The following is a 22,824-nucleotide window of genomic DNA, read 5'->3' as shown; positions in this document are numbered from 1 at the left end:
ATGGCTGACACTTGATGTAGTTTATGTAGTTGTTCCATCTTATCTCTTTATTATTTCAGAAAGTACTGTCTAAGCACTCAGACTTCTCATAGCAATAAACTCTAGATGATATTTCACATGATCGGTTTTGCACAATAAGTTAATGGTGAATTTTTGGACTGTGGCATTTTTAAAAGTTTGCCTCTGTTTGCTTTACAGACCCAATATGTCAAAAGGGATATTCAAGAATAAGAGGAACATTGTGTGAAGGTATTTATTGTTGCCTTTCCATAAACGCTTGAATGACAAAAACGCCATTTTTTTTTTATTTAAGTGGTTACTTTAGCATAGAGGAATACTATGCCAAATTTTTACCTCCTGTAGTTCCATTGACTTGATTAGAGTTATGTTAGGGATGAATTTGGTTTCAGTTTGTTTAACATTCCTACACACAGAGAGTTTATCTCAAAGTACAGTGTCTACCAGTGTATGGAGAGGGTTCTCTCTCTTAAAATGCTGTTAACTGTGTTACCTATTTGGCCAGTGTAGGCATCTTAATTATAAGACATTACATTATTGATATAGTGGCATGACAAGCCATTACCTATGCTTTAGAAGAAGAATGTTTAAAAAATATATTTCACATGAAAGGTTCTTTGGGGATATTTTTTTTCATTAACCTTGGCTTTCTTCCATCCAACATTATATGAAACCAGACACATTCCAAAGCATAGTTTTGTTGTCTTATTAAAAAAAAAAAAAAGAATCAGTACCCAGTTAATCTTTGGTTGAAGAAAGGTTAAAGATTTTTTTTTTTTAATGTGTAGCTTTCTGTTTGGTATGAGATGACTCTGTACTATTCTGTGAGAATTGAAGGTCCCACCCTATTTCATTTTCATTTGAATTGATCTGAACCCCTGGAAAAGTACTGCATATTTCCATAATATGCAGAAGCTCAGAAAGTCTCAAACTCCTGTGGGTCATCCTGACTGACAACATCTGACATGACACTGCAGTTAAAATATTTTTTTAAAATTACTCCCGTATGTAGCTTCTATAAAGAAACATTGTTTTTTCCCTTAACAAAAAAAAAAAAAGAAAAAAAACCCAAAAAACCAACCAAGAGGAACACCCTCACACATATTCTTTGCTTTCCAAATGATGACTGAATACCTTGGCATGTCTGTGCTGCAGACCCACTGTACATAACTTATCTGACCTCAGCAACACTTTCTGGAGTGTGTGAGTGAAAGAAAAGAGGGGGGCAGGGAGGGGGAAGCAGCCCCACCTATCTTTCTTCACAAGGAAAGTCTTAGAACATTTTCAACACTGCTGGGATGGAAACTTTATGCTTCCAAGATGTAGACATAACTGGTTTTAGCATTTCCTTTACCAGGACTTTGGATTACATCTATCCATTTCAGTGGGACCTGGATAGCCCCAGATTTTTCAGAGTAGTTTCCCCTGCTTTTAGCGTACTGAAGCTGTATTTGGGTTTCAACCAATGTAAGCATTTTTCAAGACAGGAGAAGATCTCTAGGAAATTTACTGGCAAGTATGAGGCAAGGCAAGGGAGTAAGTCTAGTTCCCAAAAGGTGATGCTCAGTTCTCCCATACACAGTCTATGAGAAATGAGTAATGGATCTTGTGCAAGGAAATAAGCAAACTGAGTTGGCAGTGTTCCCCTAGTTTATGAGTGAGCCCTGGGGCTGTCAGCTAGAATATTGCTCACAGGCTGTGAGCTGGGTTTCAGTGTTTTCTAATAGTCTACTGGCTTTGCTTCTTGCCTTTTAGTCAGTATGAGCCTTTTATTTATAAATCTGCTCAAGGGTAGAGGCCACTAATGTTCACCCCACATTCGTCCTCTGCACTGTTCCGTGTGGTTTGATAGCTGCAGAGCCTGTTGCCAACAGGAGTTTGATTAGGAGGCCTACGTAATCCACCCAACTCATGTCTTGCTCTATACAGGAATATTCAGCTATAGATTATCAGTCATTCTTTTCTCCTTTTTTTTTTTTTTTTTTTTTTTTTAATCCTCTCCTGTCCTACAAATTGTCGTGCTTCATCTTGGGCCATGGTTAGTGCTGGAGGCTTTTTTGTGAAGGCAATTGTGAAGCATACACTCTTCACAAAAGGACACTGGTAGGAGGATCCCACTCTTAAGATTACTGAACATTTATTTATGCTAAGGCCAAGCTAACACAGTTAATCAAATTGTCCTTGAGAAAAGTGCTAAATTTTCCACTTAAAAATAGAAATATAATCTTTATTTAATGAAGTTAAACTCTGCATGGAGTCATAAGAAGTTTATTTTAATCTATATAAAGTTATTAATTGCTGAGAAGGTCGTGGGATTTCAAATGGTGTAGTTTCCAGACATGCAGAGGAGTGCCTAATAAGACATAGACATGAAAAATACATGATTTTTAAAAACAATTGTTAAAAAAACCCACACAGCATAATTTAATCTCATGGAAATAATGCATAATCTCATCGTGCACTTACCTTTGTCTTTCTTTGCCCATTTGCTTCCAAAGTGTTGTCCACAGTGAGTATCAAAATTGATTTAATTTTTAAATGTCCCTCTCTTTTTTTTGTTACTTTCGATTTCAGTATATGTAGGAATGGCAAATAGCAAACATATTATTTCTAATTATCAGTGGTTTTTTGTAATTAATTGTTTCTGGCTGACTTGCATAGGGGATCCTAAATATTTGGAATTTTGTCAGGTTGTGTAAACTGAAGTGATTTTGTATTTTATTCTAAAAAAAAACTAAATATGTTAGAATGTTAATTTTGTTTTTCTGATTTGTTTGTGTTTAGCATGCTGGTGATTACTTTTATTCGTATTTTGTTTGGAAATAGATGTAAATGAATGTGAGGTGTTTCCTGGAGTCTGCACAAATGGACAGTGTGTCAATACCTTGGGATCTTTTGTTTGTCAGTGCCCCAATGGAATGACTTTAGATGCCTCTGGACGGACATGTCTTGGTAGGTATTAATTCCACTTACAGGTCTACTAGGGAAGAGCAAATCTGTGTGGTGAGCAATGCTTGTGCTGCCTGTTTTCTCAGGGGTAAGGAGCATTATTTTCCTCCACACAAGTAACTTTCAAATGGAATCAATCAGAGACATGAACTTAGTTCAGCTGGAATATGAACAGATTCTGGTGGTAGTAGCTAAAGCCCATCATCATCTGCTAGCTGGTAAATAGCATTGCTTTAGTTCCAGATTGTTCATCTGACAAATTACTACAAGATCATCAGTTCTCTTAGCACTCTTAATCCACAGCCCCGCTGAAATTACCAGGGTTGGAAGAGTGTGTGGGGGAGGGACCATTGTGAGCTGGGACTCAGGCACCTGAGGAGGGATGTGGTGTTCCTAGCCACAATTTAATGGAGGTTATCAAGGTTTTGTATCCTGTCTATCCAAAGCGTCTTTGTCTCTTTATGACAGTAAGTGCCTAAGATTTGTCTCAAAACGAGGCATAGCTCGTAGTAATTAAAAGGCCTTAGGTATAGTAAGCTGGAATGCTTAAATTTCTCTTCTTATCCAAAATTTACTTAGTGATGAGCACCATTTTTCAGAATGGTGCTTTAAACTTACTTCAACTTTTAATTTCTGAGTTTAACATTAGTATTTGGCTGTTAGATATTATATAGTGTGCTTGCTCCTCTGAGTCCACAAAAATATGGAACAAACTGTCCTCTGGATTGCTCTGCAGTGAACTAAGTTTTCTCATTCTCTCTAAACATATTGTTCAATTGCCCAACAGACATTCGTTTGGAGAGTTGCTACCTGCAGCATGAAGATGAGCAATGCACCTCACAGATACCAGGCCGACATCGAATGGATGCTTGCTGCTGCTCAGTGGGGGCTGCATGGGGCTTTGAGTGTGAGGAGTGTCCTCTGAAGGGATCGCCTGAATTCGAAGCTCTTTGTCCAAGAGGACCTGGGTTCTCTACAAAAATAGAGATAACTGGGAAACCTTTCTCTAAAGGTTTGTAATCAGTTTGTGGTGCATTGCCAGCAAATGCTGCTGGCTTTTCCTTTTACTCTTCCCTTGGAAAATTCCTCTGAGTTTGAAAATTTTAAGGTACTTCACTCATATTAAGGCACATTTAAAAATGGAGTTAGTGGAAACTAAGGCCAGAATAAACCACAAGATAATCTAGTCTGTGTCACAGACTGTTAAACACCACATAATACTGCAGCCTCCAAACACTAAGTTTGTGTCTTTGCTGGAGAGGTTTTGCCTGAATTGGCCTCGAATGATGCCTCTGGCTGATTGGAATAACTTTGAAAAGCTGGCACCTCATAACATAAAAACTGGAACAAACTGAATGGCCAACTTTGGATATGTTTAAAGAACAATCTTTCTTACCTGTGCAGGGTACAATAGCTTCAATTCTGCTGTGGAGTAAGCAAGGAGGGGTGAACATTTTTGGAAATGTCTTTTGGAGCTACTTAGAGAAATAGAAAAAAAGTGTTTTCAGGATGATAACTCAAATCAGCATAATTTAGTTCAATGTAAACCAAGTCTTTGTTTGATTATGGTTGGTAAGCTTCCAGCTTTAAATGGGATTCACGCAATAACACCCTAACATCACATGTTGAAAACTGTCTTCCCAGGGTTATCAATGAAGTTAAGGTGGACAATGTCAGACACAAATGGATGTGAATAGGTTAATAAAGAAAGCCAGTTACCCAGAACCCAGTTATGAAGTCTGAAATGAGACAAAAACACATATGAATGACAATTACTGTTAGTTTCAGCTTTAGTTTTATAAACAGTAACTAAGCCATTAACTATCTATTCAGAAAAGTGACAAATGTTTTTATTTATGCTTGCTATGTTTTCTATGACTTATGGAAGTCTCATTTTCATCTCAAAAAACCCAGAGTGGTTCCTTTGGAAGTCTCCCTTTGCCCTTGTAGGTTTGATCACCTGCCCATTGAAATCTTGGCATTGACTTCATTGAGCTACAGATCAGATCCTGCAGGACAAAGGGGAGACTAATACTGGTTTATGTCAGAAAGTGGTCTTGGCAGTTCCAGTGGAGCATGTCTACAGTGTTAGTTAGGTGGAAGTCAATATTTATGTAGTGTGGTCTACAATTTTCCCAAAAGCAAGGGTCATTACCATGAGAAAGGATGAGCTCTGAAGTCAGCATTGTTCTTTTGTGCAGTGTTTTTGTATGAAGTAGTAACATCATATGTCCTTACTGTTTCATTTTCAGATATCAATGAATGTAAAATGGTCCCCAGTCTTTGTACCCATGGAAAATGCAGAAATACCATTGGCAGTTTTAAGTGCAGATGTGACAGTGGGTTTGCTCTTGATTCTGAAGAGAGAAATTGCACAGGTAAACTTCATGAATGTACCTCTTGAAACTTAGATTTGAAAGGGAAAAACTGAACTCCTTTGGAAATACTGTGGATTTGTTTTGTGTTGCAGATATCGATGAATGCCGTATCTCTCCTGATCTTTGTGGCCAAGGCATCTGTGTTAATACTCCTGGAGACTTCAAATGTGAATGTTTTGAAGGCTATGAAAGTGGATTTATGATGATGAAGAACTGCATGGGTATGTTTTTTATTGACCATAGATGTGCACGAGTATGCTACATGCTTGTATGCTTATGCATCGTTTATTTTATTTATTTTTTTTAAGATTTGATTCACCTGAGTGTAGGTCCTTCTCATTTTGTGAGTCTTATTAAAGCTCACTTTAACTTGACTTCCACCCCAGCCATGAATTCGCTAATTCCACAGAATGCCAAAGCGTACATGAGCATGGGTCAGAGTTATAGGATGTTAAATTTACCCCCACAATCCCTGTTCTGCAAAGTGGGAAACCATCCTGAACTTTGAAGTTAGAGTAGACCAAAATTGGAAAAAGCCTTTTTTTTAAAAAATAAATTATTCTTTTTAACTGCACTCTAAGTGTAAGGGATGACTAACTGTAGGAAAGCCTCCAGAGACAATGTAAGCAGATGGTGCTGTGATGGGTAGCAAACTATGGGCTGCCCATGTGGCAGTGCTGGCCCCTGCAGTGATGTGCCTTCCCTTCTCCCTGCAGACATCGATGAGTGCCAGCGCAATCCACTTCTCTGCCGAGGCGGCACCTGCATCAACACAGAGGGGAGCTTTCGGTGCGATTGTCCTCCAGGCCATCAGATATCACCAAATATCTCTGCGTGTATAGGTGAGACATGCAGGCAAAATCCATATTGGGCACAAGGTTTGCATTTACAATGTTTGCTTTAGTGTCATCTTCACTCAGACCTAAACCACCTTCCTCTTTGTCTTCTGCGACAGACATTAATGAATGTGAGCTAAGCACCAACCTGTGCCGAAATGGACGTTGTGTCAACCTGATTGGAAAGTATCAGTGTGCTTGCAACCCTGGGTATCAGTCCACGCCTGACAAGTTATACTGCGTGGGTAAGGACAAAATCTACACGGGGTATCTAGCAAATAGGGATAGTAAAACACAAATAATTACTGCCTTTTTTAGTAGTTGTATAAAGAAATTTTTAACTGTGATTCCGAAATTTAGTGTAGTCTGTCACAATACTATGCAAAACTCCACAGTGTGCACATCCCTTATTGTGAGGAGGTAATGAAATTATGGCAGGGCTACAGTTAGCTGTGTAATGGCAATAGCTGTTTTTCTCTAGTAAATCAATCTTGATGAATAGAATAACATACTATTTTAAGTGGCCTAAGACTTCAAACTTTGACCATTAAGAGGGAATAACTTGTTAAATCCTTGGTTCTGTGTTTTGTTAAAAATCATAATTCCTGACAGACCATGGAGTAGAATCATATGGTTGAATTGAATTTTTCCTAATTTGATCTGCAGTTGTCTCAGATAAAGGGGTTTTCCTGTACTGTACACTCTTTTCTATGCATATATTTTATTGTGCCATGGAAATACATGAAAAATCCACTGACTTTAATTCTGCCCAGGAGATATTTTTTCCTTGATACTTACAAAAAGTTTGTTGCCTTTGTGATATGGTGGTTATCCAACAGTTGTATTTCTATAAGTAGAAAGAGAACTGCAGAGATATTTGTATAAGCAGTGAGTTAATATAATCTCTAGCTCCTGGGTTTGGCTGACATGCATCCCAGTGGCTATATTTGCAAACACTTTAATGTTCAAGGAGTGTGCAAATATAATGTGTAGATTCAGGACTGTTGCTATTCTGAAAAGCTGGCTTCAAATCGTTCCTTGAAATGTGCCTTAAAGTAAAAAGTATTGTGATTTTTAACTGTAATTTTCTTTTTTCTAGATATTGATGAGTGCAGTATAATGAATGGTGGCTGTGAGAACTTCTGTACGAACTCAGAGGGCAGCTATGAGTGTAGCTGCAAACAAGGTTTTGCACTCATGCCAGACCACAGGACATGCACTGGTAAGGCAGATTTTGGGACCTTTTCTGCTGGAAGGGTTTATTTCAGTAGCTTATAAATGGACCTTCTTTGTTTAAAACTACTGTTTTTAAAGTGGATATCTCCAAAGTACCAGAATTGGACAACTGCAGACTGAATTGCTTAGAACAGAATTGATTCTTCATTATTTCAGAAGGTTTACAAGTTGATTTTGAGTTTTATTACCAAAAAAAAGAAGTAATCTTTTCAGTAAGAGAAAAATTTTCTCCCTTAAGGTGTTATGTTAGATCCAAATCTAAAATGCATTGAAGTCAATGCAAAGAAATACTGTATGTTTATATTGTAGAGAAAATAGACAGAAATGATGGAAAATGAGCTGATTGCTCTGCTCTGTGGTTGTGTGGTATCTGCTCTGACGCAAGCAAGCAAATTCTTATTTTTAATTCTCTGTTTAGTCAAATGCAAATATGCTGCATTGCTTCAAAGCTGAATGACTTTCAGACAAACTGAAATCTGAATTGTATGACTAGTTCTTAGGAAACAGCTCTCTTGCACTCTGCAGTGTTTGTGAGAAAGTTTGCAGAGCTCTGTAATGGTCGCGTGTTCTCCTTTGGGAATCTGGGAGTCATAATCCCAGTAAGTGAATTATACTTTGGTGATTTCCACATAGGTTACTGGAAAGATAATTCTACCCTACTCATCTCTCACTTTGTGCTGCACAACTACTGGCCTACTGAGGCATGTGAATATTTGCCAGCTGTTTGCCAATTCCACTCAAGAGCTCATTGAAGAGCATGAGAAATATAGCAGGGTTAATCCCTTGGAATAGAATCGCCTTTATGGTAGAACAAATGGAGAGTTTTCTATAGTGCATTGATAGAGAGAGCTCAGGTTTAGAATTTGTAAATATTTATAGACTTCTGACCAGGGTCTCAGTTCCCCTGAGGCCACTTGTTACCATTCCAAATGGTAAAAGAGCCTTAAATCCTAGTTAAATGTAGTTTGCCTTCCCATTGTAGCTTACACTGTCAGAAAGATGTAAAGTAGCCAGTGTACAGCAAGCATTGGGCCTTTGTTCAAAGGAAGAAATCAGCTAGAAAAAGTACAAATTTGGCTGACCCTGAAAGGAAGTATTTAAAAACCGAAAATATTTAGATTAGAAATAGTTTGCTTTAGGTCAAGTTTCTAGAAAAGGCAACTTTCTACAAAAACTTCTCCAAACATTGGTGTTTGGAGCAGATTTTCAACGCAAAAATTAAACCAGTTGATCAAAATTGTGTTTCGGCCAAAACCTAAACCCAAGTGACAGGACATGAGAGGCAAGGGAGAAGTGGGGGTGCATGTGTCTCTGAGCCCTTTTTCTGTTTTCATCTGCTTGGCTTTACTGGGGACCAAATGTGTACTTCGAGAGTCTTAGGGATCTCAAGTCTACTGCCTAGAAGTAGTTCTGTGCTTTAATCCTGCTTCCCCTTAGTCACCCAAAAACGTCTCTAACCCAAAACCAGAGTGTGTCATTTAGAGCACCTTCCTGCATATGGAGTGGAAGACTATCATCTTTGCCTTCTCAAAATTAAAAAGGGAGGAAGTAATTACCTTTGCTATGGGAAGGGGATGGATTCACAGTGAGTTTGTCCACACATTAATGTGACTATAAATAAGTCTGTAGAAATTTGTAGTCTGGTCATATCTGGGTGAGGAATAGAAAAGCATCTGATCTTAGTCATGATTTTATGTGTATTTCTATCAGTCTTGACTCTGAAAAAAAAAAAGAATTCATAGGCCAGCCAATAATAGCTATTAGCTATTGATTTTCATACTCACCTTTAAGAAAGAGTTGAATTGCAATAGCCAGCACACAAAAAAGTTTAAATAGCAGAAACACCTGACCTTTGCATGTCAAATCAAACTACCTAAGAAAATATCCAGAGGGATCACCTTCACCACACTTTTAGAGTTGGTGCCTTCTTTTGAAAAGATGTGAATTACATATGTAAACATCTGGTGAAATTCAAAATCTGCATGCTGATATTTTACTTCTGCTGAAACTGAGTGACAAATAAGAAAAAATGTGTTTGATGGCATTGTACTGAGTGTCTGGTTTTACTATTAGATGTTGGTGTATTATACAAGAAGTAGTAGCAGTGTGACCTGAGGATGTGAAACACCTATTTACATTTTTCAGTTTGCTCTCTATGTGAACATGTCTTTTGTCTTTAACATCACACAAAGCTGGAAGCCATTATGGAATCTGTTGCTTGATAATTGACCTGGTAAGAATGCCTTTCAGTTCAGTAGTAGGTCAGGTTTGAATTGGTGAGGTTATCCATAAATAATCAGTTCAATTAGAAGAAACAACAGGTTCTTTGTCAGCTGATTTTCCCCCAACTGTGAAATCAGTACAGTGACAGGTTAGTAAATAAAGCTCTTTATTTCTGTCATTATTATGCCCATTTCTAGAGCTTAATTTTGCATGTTAATTCAAATTCCATTCCAAATTAACATTTTCAGGCTAATGTCTGTGCCAACATTATTTGCTTATTAAGATGAACAGGGACTTCCTTGCAGAAGCTGTGTATCCACACAAGCACTAACTGCTTGAAATACAGAAGAATAATGAACATAGTATTTTAAGTTAAAGCAAGTTCATTTTCTGTAGCTGCATAATTACTGCAATCCACAATAGACTGGTCTGATAATGAGTTACACCCTTTCTCTTGGAGGGAGGTTCCTGAATCTTGTACTTTTTGTGCTGATTTTTTTCCCATGGTATTACTAGGCAGAGTTTCTGATTTTTGCTCTTGCTGGCCATGCTGGTGCTGACACAAGGAGATTCTGGGGTTTTTACAAGGACCACTAATATAACCCTGGGGACTCTGAAAGATTCCAGACCTTAGCACGGCAGCATTCCTATAATAAAGTGTCTGCTTCCGCAGCTTGCCTTCAATCAGTAATGGTCAATTGCCTGAACTGAGAAAACAACTTACATGCTAGAGGATGTAATTGTATGGCTGTCCTGGCCAGTCAGCTGAAATGCTAAAAAAAAAACAACATTAAATCTCTTAGTGAAATAAATGTATGCGCTGTAATTATTTCAGCTGTGTTTTCAGTTTGTAACACCCTTGAGATCTGTAGAGATACTCTGCAGGTACAACGGCTGTTTTAAACTCTACCGTAAGATTCAGTATTTTTGTCACTGAATTTGACTTCAGATCTTCCATTGGCTTCAACAATGATGAATTGTAACCAAGGATCTCCATCTTTTTGTGGCCGTTTGGTGTGAAAATGTGCTCTTGGAGTGGGTTTTTCTCTGTCAATGGCTTTTTTACCTCCAAAGTTGGTTCATGTTGCCATTAGACTTGGAGGGGAATATTTGCCAGTAACTTAAGCTAAAGATGAGGAGCTTACTCATCAAGACAATTTTGAAATATGCTGTTCAGTTATTTGCAAGGACTCAACCTTTATCATGTTTATCAGTGTTTGCTTGCCATGATTTTGGTTAGTTGCATTCCATAAAGGTAGCATATTTTAATCTGATTTTTTTCCCCATAGATATTGATGAGTGTGAAGACAATCCTAATATCTGTGATGGAGGCCAGTGTACAAACATCCCAGGGGAATACAGGTGTCTCTGCTATGATGGATTCATGGCATCTGAAGACATGAAGACTTGCATAGGTAAGTGAAAGCACATATATTCCTCTCTGCATTAACTAAGGAAAAAAATATGTAGACACTATTTCCAAGTAGGCAGACAACTATAGTTAAAGTGTGGTTGCCTGAATTTTGGCCACCTGACCATAAGGCCAGCCTCACTGCGCAAGCTGTGTTTTTCAAATGCTCATGTAATCTGTGTATATCCCTAGAGTGTGGGATGCAAACATGATGATCTATACCACTGTATCTTTGAGTCCTCTTCCAGTGAGGTTTTTATGCATCTCAGATGAAGGAATGCATGTAGAAGGGTGGGTGAGTGCTGGTGGATGATGCTGTGGAAAACTTCATCACCAGTGATGATTTAAACTCATTGTTTCTTAAGAAAAAGTAAATATGCATGTGCTGTATCTCGGTAGAGCAAAATCATGAAACAATGTATCTCTAAACACAAGTTTTCACATTGAAATTAAAAATGTGGAGTGCATTTGAGGAGACGTTTGTGCAAAACTGGATAATGTATGCATGCATGCATATATAAGTGTATATGCACACACAGAGAATATATGCATAGAAAGGGTCACTAAATAGACATAATCAATCTTTGGATATTGTGCTGAATTTTGCTCTCTTTTTAAGGCAAGTTGGAGTTAAAAGTCTGTTCATACAGATATGGTTATATAGTAGCGTTAAAACAGATCTCAGATCATATGCTAGGTGAGGAATAAATCCCCTAAACAGTTTTCTTTTTGCATACTAAGACCAGGTTTTGTATTGTCTAAGAATTTTACTTAATAAATCTTACTGATTTTAAATTTAATAAATCTTTTTTTTTTTTTAGATGTTAATGAATGTGATCTGCATCCAAACATCTGTCTAAGTGGAACCTGTGAGAATACGAAAGGCTCATTTATTTGTCATTGTGATATGGGATATTCAGGCAAGAAAGGCACAACTGGTTGCACAGGTATGTTTTGAAATTTGCTAACTTGTAGCTAAACTCATGAATCTGCATGCCCTTTTTTCTAGCGTTCCAAACCTCCCCTCACTCTGCTTCTATTCACTCCTTTGTACTAAATGTCATATCTCTTATCCAAGTTGGCTGAGCTCGTTCTACTGAACTTCAGTGGCACAGCATGAGAATGCTGCAGCTTCTGAAATGAGTGACAAGATGTCCACTGGGAACATAATTTGGCTTATGACTGCATTGTTGTTGGTCTAAGGGAACAGAAAATGCCAATGCGGGTAACGGGACAGACTCCTGAGGACCTCAGTACATTTGGATGAGTTAATTTTATATTGTGCCTGCAAATAACAGGTATCTATTCTGAGCGTTATTTTGGCAGACAGACAGCTTGAAATATGTGCTAAAATATATTTCCAGTTTTTGCAAAGTGGCAACAATGCAGCTGCTCAACTACCTCATATCAGCAAAATCAGAATTTGCATTATTTCATGTATTGCCAACAAACAGGAGAGACTGATATATACAGGATCCAAGGGCATGATACTAATATCCTAGGGCTGGGGTCTCAAGCCAAGGTGTTGAGAGACTTAGACTTTGCCCAAGTATGAATGCAAACCTATGTTTGATATAATTTTAGTGTAGATTTAGGCTAAAAACATTTCTGGCAATTTCATTGAGACAAACTTTTATTCTGAGGCTGCTGTTATTGTATGGTTAATAATATAATTCTGTAAGTGTCCCAAATATATGAAGTTTGTTTTTTTTATGACTCTTGTAGAACAGTCTGAGAACTGGAGTTGTGCTTTGCATATTGGACTGTAGATGAAAAGTTGTGTTAGTAACAGTTGCCTTTGACTTACATATGAACTAAATCAAAGAAATCCCTGATTGTGCCCTGAAGATCAGCACTTCAATGTTCTTTGTTTCTGTGCTAAACTGTACGAAGATCTTTGGTCCTCTAGACCTGAAAACCCTTGTCACAATCTGTTACACATGATGTGGCTACAACTCCCAGCAAAGGAGCAGTCAGGGAAGATTAAGCAACTAGTAGTAGAAGGCAAAAGACAGAGAAAGGTCATGGAGGCAGGAGAGGAATCTGAGGTATGGGTTCTGGGGAAGTGCCTGGAAATACCCCCAATTTTGGCATCATGTGATGCAAGGAGGTGGCTGTTGTTCCAAGCAGTATTTTTTTGTTAACACAGAGGCAGGGGAATCCCTCCCTCTTGGTCCCAGCCAAGCCCAGCCCTCTGGATGTACGCTGTCTGCCATGTGGGCTCTTCCCACCACGTCACACATCTTTGTCTTTCCCTCAGCCCATCCTCTGCTGCTTTTGGCTATATGCTGATGTCCCAGGGAGGATGGCGTTCACCAGGAAAACTATCAGGACACCTTAATTACAACAGGTGCTGTAGAGGGCCTCAGTGAAAGAGGCCAGTGGGCTACAGCAAGAAGGTGAAGTATCAGTTACGCTGATTCAGCTGAGATGGGATCATAGTCAAATCATCAGAATCTTGTGGATTTAATCAGAAAAGGGAGGAAGCAGAGCAGGAACTTTCTAGGTTGGTTTCCTGCTGATGAAACTGTGTGAATACAGGTCCCACTATAACTACAGTATGCGGATTCTCACATTTGTGTTAAAAAGTCTGATTTACTGCTGGAGATCTTTGAATTCCTCACCTCCTGTTTGCATAGTGTTAGAACAGAGCTGAAGTTTCCAGGCTCAGGTAATGCAGACCACAAGAGCATCCTTCATGACTTTCTGACAGGACCTTACCAGCAGCACCTTGACCCCAGGTTTCAATTCTTATCTTACAGACAGATCAAATCTCCACAGTTTTTAGGAACTCCTGTGGAAAAAAAAAAATGCTACAAATGTGTACAATGCCTTGGATGGGAGGCTCTCTGTTTCATGAGAAAACTAAATAATGTCCTCTGGGTTCCATTACAGTTTTGTCTAAATATTTCAGTTCCCTTGTCATTACTGATTGTTTCCATTTTAACAAATAAACATGTTTTTTTTTCCCCAATCATTAACAGTATTCAGAATCCACCCACTGACTTACATTCCCATCCCACACAGATGTTAGTTTTCCCTCTTCCTTGATTCTCAGTAATGAGTACAGTTCAGTAACAAAAGTATAATTTTGTAAATTCTGTAAAAATATACATTGTAGATGCAGATTTCCTAGGCAAAGTGCTGTGAATGGTCTAATTTCCAATCATGAGGCATACTGTGGCAAAACTGATTTAGAGCAGTTCACTTTAGGTTTTTCTAGGCAGGCAATGGTACATAGCCACTAGAGAGATTACAAAGTTTTCCCTTAGCCCAATTCCAGATTTCTCAGCTTTATGACAGATATCTTGTCTCAGCTTTTTCTGTCAATATGGTATACATGTACACAAGCAGAGATGAAATGCTGTGTTGGCACTTGCGTTTGTATTTTGTGATTCATCACCACTCTGGAGTATTGCCTGTAAATCTGCAATACTCCACTGTTGATGCAGAGCCTTAGGTTTATTTGCTCTGGATTTTCACAGAGGAAAAAGTTCTTCTTTGACTCTCTCTTGTTCACTCATGCCAGTTACAGCTGTGTGTGCAGACCTCTTTGCTCATGATGGAGCTGTACTTGCACAGACTTGGGGTGCTCTTCACAATGTCAAAGAGAACAAGGTGAATTTAGGGGCAGAAGCTGCCTGAGATTGTCATCAGATCAAAAATAAATGTGCTTTAAAAATCAGCTGGATTTCTCCACAACAGACTCACGCAGTTGAAGATTGAGACCAGGCTCTGATTCTGCAAAGGCCATGCAAGTTCTGTTTGGAGAAAGGCTAGTGGAAGTGGTGAAGTTGTTAAACTATGGCCTTGGTGTGGAATGTAAGGTTAGAGGGTTTGGTCTTGAACATTACTTACTGCCAGCCAGTAATGATGATACTGGATAACAGATGAGTGGATATTCACTGCCTGCTCTTATGGCTGACAGTAGCATAGTTATAAAGAGAAGGACGCCTGATAAAGTGAAAGGGAAAGATGAGCCCCGTCATGCCCTCAGAAATAGACCATAACATTTTGTGGCTTGTATCATGTGCTTACCTCCCTTTCCTGCCTTTGACTTCTAGCCATTAATAATACATTGTGTTTCAGTCATGATGGCACAAGAGCGTTCTGGTGTCAGTGAAGCAAATGCATTTCCCCTTATGAATCATAGAATCAGCCAGGGTTGGAAGGGACCACAAGGATCATCTAGTTCCAACCCCCCTGCTATGGGCAGGGACACCTCACACTAGAATCTGAGAGCTGGCTGTGTCAGGCAAAATACCAGAGGATAATAATGTTAAGGTGCTGCCCGTGGGGGTATTATGGAAGGAGCGTATCATGAGTAGGCATCTGTCCAGCAATAACATGGTGCACCCCAGGCTGATGATGTAAGGATGGACAGCAGGCAATAACTGCACTACTTGACTTCAAAGTCCAGGAGGTGCTTATGGTGCAGTACGCTGAATAAATTCCAAAAGAGACAAAAAAAATTTACAGGTGAGATCAGAATAGGGGAATTTTTCTACATATTTCTATATTTATGAAAGCACCAAGTTGAAGTTCACAGTCTTCTCTGAAAAGCCTTACCTTTTATCTACCTGATGACGTGGGCAGTAATCCAAGAGGAGAAAATGCCCTGTGACTTCCACCAGACAACTGGCTCTGTGGGAATCAGGCTCAGGCTTTAAATACCAATGAGACATCAGCACGAGAAAATGCACAGATATGAAGAGAGTGCCCAAAAAGATTACAAAGTCAGAAAATGCTTAAAGGATTTGCATAATTCCAAACAGTGCTGATGTATAGGCAGTCTGAATTCAATCACGCTTTCCTAAGAGTCCTTATAGTCTGTTAAAGCCCTGATGACACCAAACAGAAAAGATAAATGGTACATGGACTGCCCTGAGGATTTCATGCCCTGTGATGAACTTGTGAGTTTTCATGGGTTAATGTTCACTCTTGCTCTATTCAAACACAGAGGAATGACTCGGTTGTTCCCAGAGTATCAGTGAGAATACAGTGACTTATCCCCCTGCTCTTTCCTTTGCTGGCCACATTTGCAAGCATAGTGCCGCCATGACAGGTATATATGATGTCTATTTTTGCTGGACATCCACAGCCCTAAAAATCTGTGCTTCTCTGATTAATGGGAGAGACTATTACTTAGCAAAGACTTGAGAGAAAAAGTCTTTGTCCAGAGAAGAGAACTGAAGGAACCAACAACATAGGGTGATTGACAGGCTTTTTCCCCAGAGTGCTTGGGATTGTTATGATGTCAGATCCTCATACTCTTTATTATATGTATTCTCATCTGTTGCAGGCAGACAACTCCCTTAGTGTTAATGGAAGTTGTGCAATTACAAAGCTGAGAACATTTGTGCAGCAGGACTGGGGCACAATGGGACTGGCTGAGGATGCAATGTCAGTCTTGGATTGGAATGTCTTTGTTTTCCTTGGCTTGTCATGGCCTCATACTGGAGGCAGAAGGAGACGGTTGATATAAATCAATGACTCACTCTTTTAGTGAAAATCCCCCCAAAGTCAACAGGAATAAGCCATCACTGTGTGAAACCGTGACTTGAGTAGTGTCCTCTTGTGTGCTCTTTGGGTCACGATACCTTTACTCAGACCGATTAATGTCTTTTTCTTCAAACAATTGCATGAAAAGAGTTGGAGTATTGGAAGAGGTTAGTACTGTCTGTACTGCCATGAAGACAGCACAATCTGGATTCTTGTTCTTATTAAAGATACTCATGTTGAGTTAATTTTTCCCCTACAGAGCTCAACTTCTCCTTTTTGTTTCATTCTGTGAAGCCTAATTCAATACTTATGGCAACATAAATCCATATTAAGCTCCAGCATAAGCATAAATTCCATTGATTTCACTGCCCCATTTACACAGGACCATGTTTGGTCTGAGATCTCTTTTGCCTTGGAAATAATTGCAGTGCAATAAATTTAGGCTTATAACTCAGCTGTGCAATGAAAGGAGAGAGTAGGGATTACAGCAAAACAACATCTGAGTTAAATGCAGATATCTTTGAAAATAAGTAATATCTAGACTGAAGCCAGTGATGGCATTTTATATGCCTCAATCAGCTTCCTGTATCTGAAAACCTTTCCATGTGTCAATAAATAAGCCCTGCAATGTCCCTGTAAAGGTTAACAGTATTACAAAATGCATTTTGTATTCCCCGTTTGATCTTTACCCAATAAAAAAGCATCACAATCTATCAATTTTTTTTTCCTGGAGAAAAGCTGGAAAGGATTTCAGGATTTTGTTCAAAACAAGTTGAATGGTATTTCAGTGGATGAGGTCTGAAAATGTTTTATGCCATTACAAATACCCCTGTTTGGATATAGATTTCTGCTTGCAACTTTGATCCTGCAGGAGATTCCAAGCTTTTCAGTGTGTGTGTCAAATAGCTGACAAGGGAACAAGTGTCCAGTGCAAGGGCACCAGTGTCTCAGTTCCGCTGAGAGATGTTTTATGGCAGCTCTCAGGTGCAAAGTGATAGTGGGTTGGTGAAAGGTGGGCTGGCGTGGAGTCCACTGTCAATATAGGCAGAGCTGAAAATTTTAAACTGCCTTAAACTGGAGCCTGAGCATGACTTCATTGTGATGTAGCTGTTGCATGCAAGTTTCTGTTTGTGTTTGCTGGTGTACTGACAAGGGCAGGCACTCGTCTCCACACTGGTGGTTTAAAAAAAATTCTTGGCAAAATATTCTCCACTGCTGACGTTTTGTGATGTTTTGTTGTACTCTGCATGGTATAAGGAAGCACATCATGGCTGTGTGTCTCAAAAGTATCAAATAATCCAATACAGGGTAATCTTCATGTTAGCAGTGCTCTAACAGTTTGGATTTTTAAGTCATGTAAAGATTAAAATATAGAGTGTTTGTCTCAGATTCTTTGTCACTGTATACTGTAGTCAAGATCTCAAAATTCCTCCTAGTCTTTCCCTTCAGTCTAAGCCAAATTGAGTGGTGTTTTTTTTCAGACCACCAATAAGATTTTTAACAGACAGTAGTTTCCTGTTTAGGGTAATGTTATCTTCATAGGAGTTTCTGCATGTACTAAAGGCACGTATGCTCTGACCCTTCTTTTAAGTTTTAAAAAGAAAGTGCCAATTTGTACGCTTTCAGGAATGTTGGTGCAGTCAACATTCATTAACAGCAGATTCCAACTGCCTAATTCAGATCCATATCTAGACATCAACATTCAGATCATGGAAGTACTCATGTCTGGGGTTTTGATTCAGAAAAATACCTCATTTAGGGAAAAAAAAACCCTAAAAAAAATTGTTTGCAGTTGCACTCTACAGACTTTGGAAAAAAAAAAAAACAAAGAAACAAAAACCAAACACAAAACTGACCAAACAAAACCCCTAAACCAGCAGTGGGCTTGGGTCATTTCTGGACTTGAATATTCAATTGTAGATTGACAGATGTATGTGGTCTGTTTCTCAGTGTCACACATAGCCTTTGTGAAAAGACAAACTACATGTATGTGATATAAAGAAAAGGCTCAGCCTGTTGGCTAAACAGGAATGGACAGAAAGTCCTAGAAAAGGGTTGTGAAGTGGTTAAGATGGTACCTGGAAGCTTTCCAGAATGGATTCACTCTCTTGGCCTCTTCAAAGAGCTAATTTTTTTTAAGGTACAATGGTACGGAAACTGAAGTCTATGGGTTTAGGGACTGAGAACTCCAAAGGTTGTTACACGGTTAGTGGCTGATGCCTTTTCTTAATCATCTTCTGGAGAGGGGTCTGAACTGGGTTTTTGTGTATGGAATCATGCAGAGTTTTTGAGCTTGTTTTCACTTTCCATCAGCTATTGTACAGAATGAGATTATTTGACTTACTGCAACAGCAAAGGCACCTGGGAGGACTGAAAAAATTGATATAAATATTAAGTGATTCCATGTGAATTGTAGATAATTTACATCCTGCATGGAAGTAAATCCTGGTTAGAGAAAGTTGGTTACAGAAAACACTGTGAAATCCATACCTCAGATGTGTAAGAAAATTCCTGCCAGCTTTGTTTTAGTTACCGGTAGTAATTTCTGGAAACTTTGCCTTTGAGTTTATACATTCTTCAAGTACTTATACAGGGCATTAATACTGTTTTGTGACAAGGAAGAATGGAGTTCAGTTTGTTTCTTTTGGTCTACATTTCGACATTGCCAAAAAATGCTCAAGAATGAAAACAAGGTGAAAATAGCAAGTAGTGAAATAGAATGTGCTGGCACGAGTGCATATGTTGAAGATTGGATGACTTGCTGCCTGGTGTCTCCAGGGATGCTGACTTTTTTCCACTGTCTTGGGTTTCCTGAGTTCTTAATAAAATGCATACCTGATGATCTTTGTGTCTATCAGCTGTCACATTAAATGCAGTGGTACAGCCTGTCCTCCCCCTCCTGCACAGTCTCTGGCAAAGTAGAACCTGCTTGCCTTTACTGTCTAGGGAAAATCTTAGGAGGAGTTTGCAGGTGGTGTTCATCAGCACCCTTGCAAATAGGGTGGGGGCTGTGGGTATGCTGCATTCCAGGAGTCCCTGGGCAGCAGAGGTGCCTCTGAGACATTTTAGCAAACCGTACAATGTAGAGCCACCTGATAGGAGGGCAGCATGTTTGAAATATGCTGCATGCTTCTTTGCTTTTCTTTGTTGTGATTTTTCTGTTCTGCTTAATTTTGAAATATCATATTCTAAAGAAATGAAGGGTTGCTTGCATGTTCACATTGTCCTTCTTGAGAAATTCTAGCAACAGTTACTGGGATATGAAAAAGTTTGATCCATGAGCTCTTCAAACATCTCTGTTTTTACAGATATCAATGAGTGTGAAATCGGAGCTCATAACTGCGATAGACATGCCATATGTACAAACACCGCAGGCAGTTTCAAATGTAGCTGCAGCCCTGGATGGATTGGAAATGGTATCAAGTGCACAGGTGAGGGTCTTACACATTTGTGTTTCTTAGTAAGGTCAAATCAAAACTGGGTCATAGCAATTCTGAAAAAAAAAAAAGCAATACCACACCTACAAATTGAAAAGACAAGTGGTTATCGAGCTTGTTAGGTCAATTTGACATGATCTCTTGGAGGACAAATTCTCTACCATGGCAACTGTGAAGTCAGCATTGTCTCATATTTGGCTTGTGACTAGTGAAAACAGACTGGACCACAATAAAAAACACTGTGTCATTGAAAGCAGCTGATGGGAGGCACTGAGAGTTCTGGTGCTCCCTGTGAAAACATGTAGGTCTTGAGTGTGCCCTGCAGCTTCCTCATGTACAGTTACCTTGTCAGACTTCTTCCAATCAGATGACCCCATATATGTGTGGCTTTTATTACAGAAGATTATTTAAAGTTTAAAATACATTTTTATAAGGTATATAAAACATATAGTATATAAAGTATATTTTTAAGTATTTTTTTAATTGTTTTAAAGATCTGGATGAATGCTCCAACGGAACCCACAATTGCAGCCCACATGCTGATTGCAAGAATACAATGGGCTCTTACCGCTGCCTGTGTAAAGAAGGTTACACTGGGGATGGCTTCACTTGTACAGGTGAGCTTTCTTAGCAAATGATTGAATAATCTCCAGTCGTCCCTTACACAAAGATAAACATTTGAAATTATTCTCTAAGATACCGTCTTCCATTGTCTTCTACTTCACCTGTATTACCACTACTTGAGAGAAATACAGTGTACTACACGCTGTACTCTGCTGAGGGGGGATCCCATCAATGCATGTAAATATCTAAGGGTGGAGGTCAAGAGGATGGGGCTGGTCTCTTTTTGGTTGTGCCCACTGATAGGACAAGGGGCAATGGGTATGAACTAGAACTCAGGAGGTTTCACTTAAACATAAGGGAAAACTTCTTTACTTTGAGGCTACCAACCTTAATATTTAAAGAATAGGGCACATGCATCAAAATTATTTCATAAAATTACCAACAAATATTTGCTCTTTCCTGAAGTGAGTGTGTACTGGCTGCCATCTTTACTGCATCATCCTGAGAGAGGATGTCAGGATGAAGTGCTGACATTTAGAGTGATGGAAGTAGCTGCTTCTGAAACCTCATTTTATAAACTGTAAATCTGATCATAAAACATTGTGAGAGAGATGTTTCCAACCCACAATTCAGTCTTCTGCTTTGAAAAGCAGATTAGCCTTGTGTAAGCTTAGGCATCAGGAGTGCTGCTATTACACTAAGGATGTCAGTGTTGCTGGTGGTACTGCATGGAGGGGGACTATGTTTGGAATGAAGCCATATAGTAGACAGCTGGTGAGTCAGGCTTAGCTCGTGCAAATCAGCAGTACACTGTCAACTACAGCAGGTTTTTATGGCATCTGAGAATCTGGTTCAGCAGGTTTAAGGATGAATTTGAGTCATTCAAAATTAATAAAAGGACCCTGGGATTTTGTTGAATTGTCTTTGTATAATTCGCTTTTGAATTGAATACAGCTTCCTTAGTCACCTCCATAACCCAGTGCTCTTTGTTGATTTCCCACATGATGATCTGCAGGAGTCCATAAAATTCATCTTTAAAACTGAGCATGTACAGATTTTCTGCATTCAGTAGAACTTTTTGGGGTTTATAAATTTGGATGCTTTATTGTTTATGGATTCGAGAGTTGGCTGGACTCAAACTAAGGCATGCAATTGTTCTGTAAGCCCTCTGCCAAAGTGTGCAGAATTCACCCTGGTAGGTACTACCTTTGAATTGCCAGCCATGGACTTCTACAAGCTCACACTCCCAGCCGGACTCTTGCAACAAGTTGGGTGGTTTTGTGATGTATAAAACTTCCACTAGAGAATAAGGGCCACAGTCTCTCTGAAAGGCAGTGTATTGCAGTAAGCAACGCTGGTTTTCTCATCAGCTGTGAGCCTGCAGTTTAATTTTGATCAAGTTATTTTCACCTCAGTGACACTTTTTGTCAGTATTTTGTATGTTTGGCACAGAGACTGCCTATTACCGTACGCTTCCTCATTGCACAGTGAACCTCTTTTTTCAGTTGCTGCCTCTAGGCTTTGTTACAATAGAAGCAATAATTATAATGAAATTCATGTGCTCATTCTGAGACTAAATTTGACCCTATGTACTGCCTTTGATTGTTATTAACTGTAGCTGCATTAGGAGTCTGTGCCTTTCTCTGATTTTCCTTTTGATTAGAAGCTGTATTTTTGACATACTGGAAGCAGACTCATTTGCTACATGTAATAGCTCTAGCACAGAACTAGTTTCTACAGTCTCTTCTGTAAGCGTTCAGAACTAACAGAATAGTTAAAATCCTTAGAACATCACATGCTGCAGCTCAAAAAAATGTTGGTTGAGGGAACCATATTTACTGTAAACCTGCAATTTCTCTTCCTTCTACAGACCTTGATGAATGCTCAGAAAATGTGAATCTCTGTGAAAATGGGCAGTGCCTCAATGCCCCAGGAGGTTATCGCTGTGAATGTGATATGGGATTTTTGCCAAGCCCAGATGGGAAGGCATGTGAAGGTAATTCTTTGTAAGCTTTAAACAACACTTAGCAAATTTCTACCTTAATAGTATTTTATGTTTGAAAAAATTTACAGTTGGTTGCAGTTGTGATTGTATTGAGAACTACACAAGAAATGTCAATAGTAGTTGCTTTCTTTCACTTCATACATTTATCATGAGCCTTTAGGTGTTCATCTACCTATTATATATAGAGAGAACAGCTTTTTGGAGCCTATCTTACAATGTATTATTTGTGGATCAGATTGATGATCTAAATAGCCCTGTCAGCTGC

The 22,824-nt window shown here is 39.0% G+C and overlaps 1 protein-coding gene across 1 annotated transcript in view; it reads left to right on the top strand.

The window, feature by feature from the left end:
- The window catches only part of FBN1 (fibrillin 1), a 151,489-nt gene that overhangs the window by 91,877 nt on the left and 36,788 nt on the right, over nt 1-22,824 (top strand). The window contains exons 22-34 of the mRNA XM_054387954.1: nt 199-249; nt 2,845-2,970; nt 3,755-3,979; nt 5,220-5,345; nt 5,438-5,566; nt 6,062-6,187; nt 6,301-6,426; nt 7,281-7,403; nt 10,930-11,055; nt 11,873-11,998; nt 19,862-19,984; nt 20,485-20,607; nt 22,425-22,550. Of these exons, the coding sequence (XP_054243929.1) occupies nt 199-249; nt 2,845-2,970; nt 3,755-3,979; nt 5,220-5,345; nt 5,438-5,566; nt 6,062-6,187; nt 6,301-6,426; nt 7,281-7,403; nt 10,930-11,055; nt 11,873-11,998; nt 19,862-19,984; nt 20,485-20,607; nt 22,425-22,550 (1,656 nt within the window). The remainder of the gene's footprint in view (nt 1-198; nt 250-2,844; nt 2,971-3,754; nt 3,980-5,219; nt 5,346-5,437; nt 5,567-6,061; nt 6,188-6,300; nt 6,427-7,280; nt 7,404-10,929; nt 11,056-11,872; nt 11,999-19,861; nt 19,985-20,484; nt 20,608-22,424; nt 22,551-22,824) is intronic.

This window comes from Indicator indicator, chromosome 16, assembly GCF_027791375.1.
Source record: "Indicator indicator isolate 239-I01 chromosome 16, UM_Iind_1.1, whole genome shotgun sequence".
Taxonomy (NCBI): Eukaryota; Metazoa; Chordata; class Aves; order Piciformes; family Indicatoridae; genus Indicator; species Indicator indicator.
The sequence above is the reverse complement of the archived record's forward strand: the minus strand, read 5'-3'. Positions and strand labels throughout refer to the sequence as shown.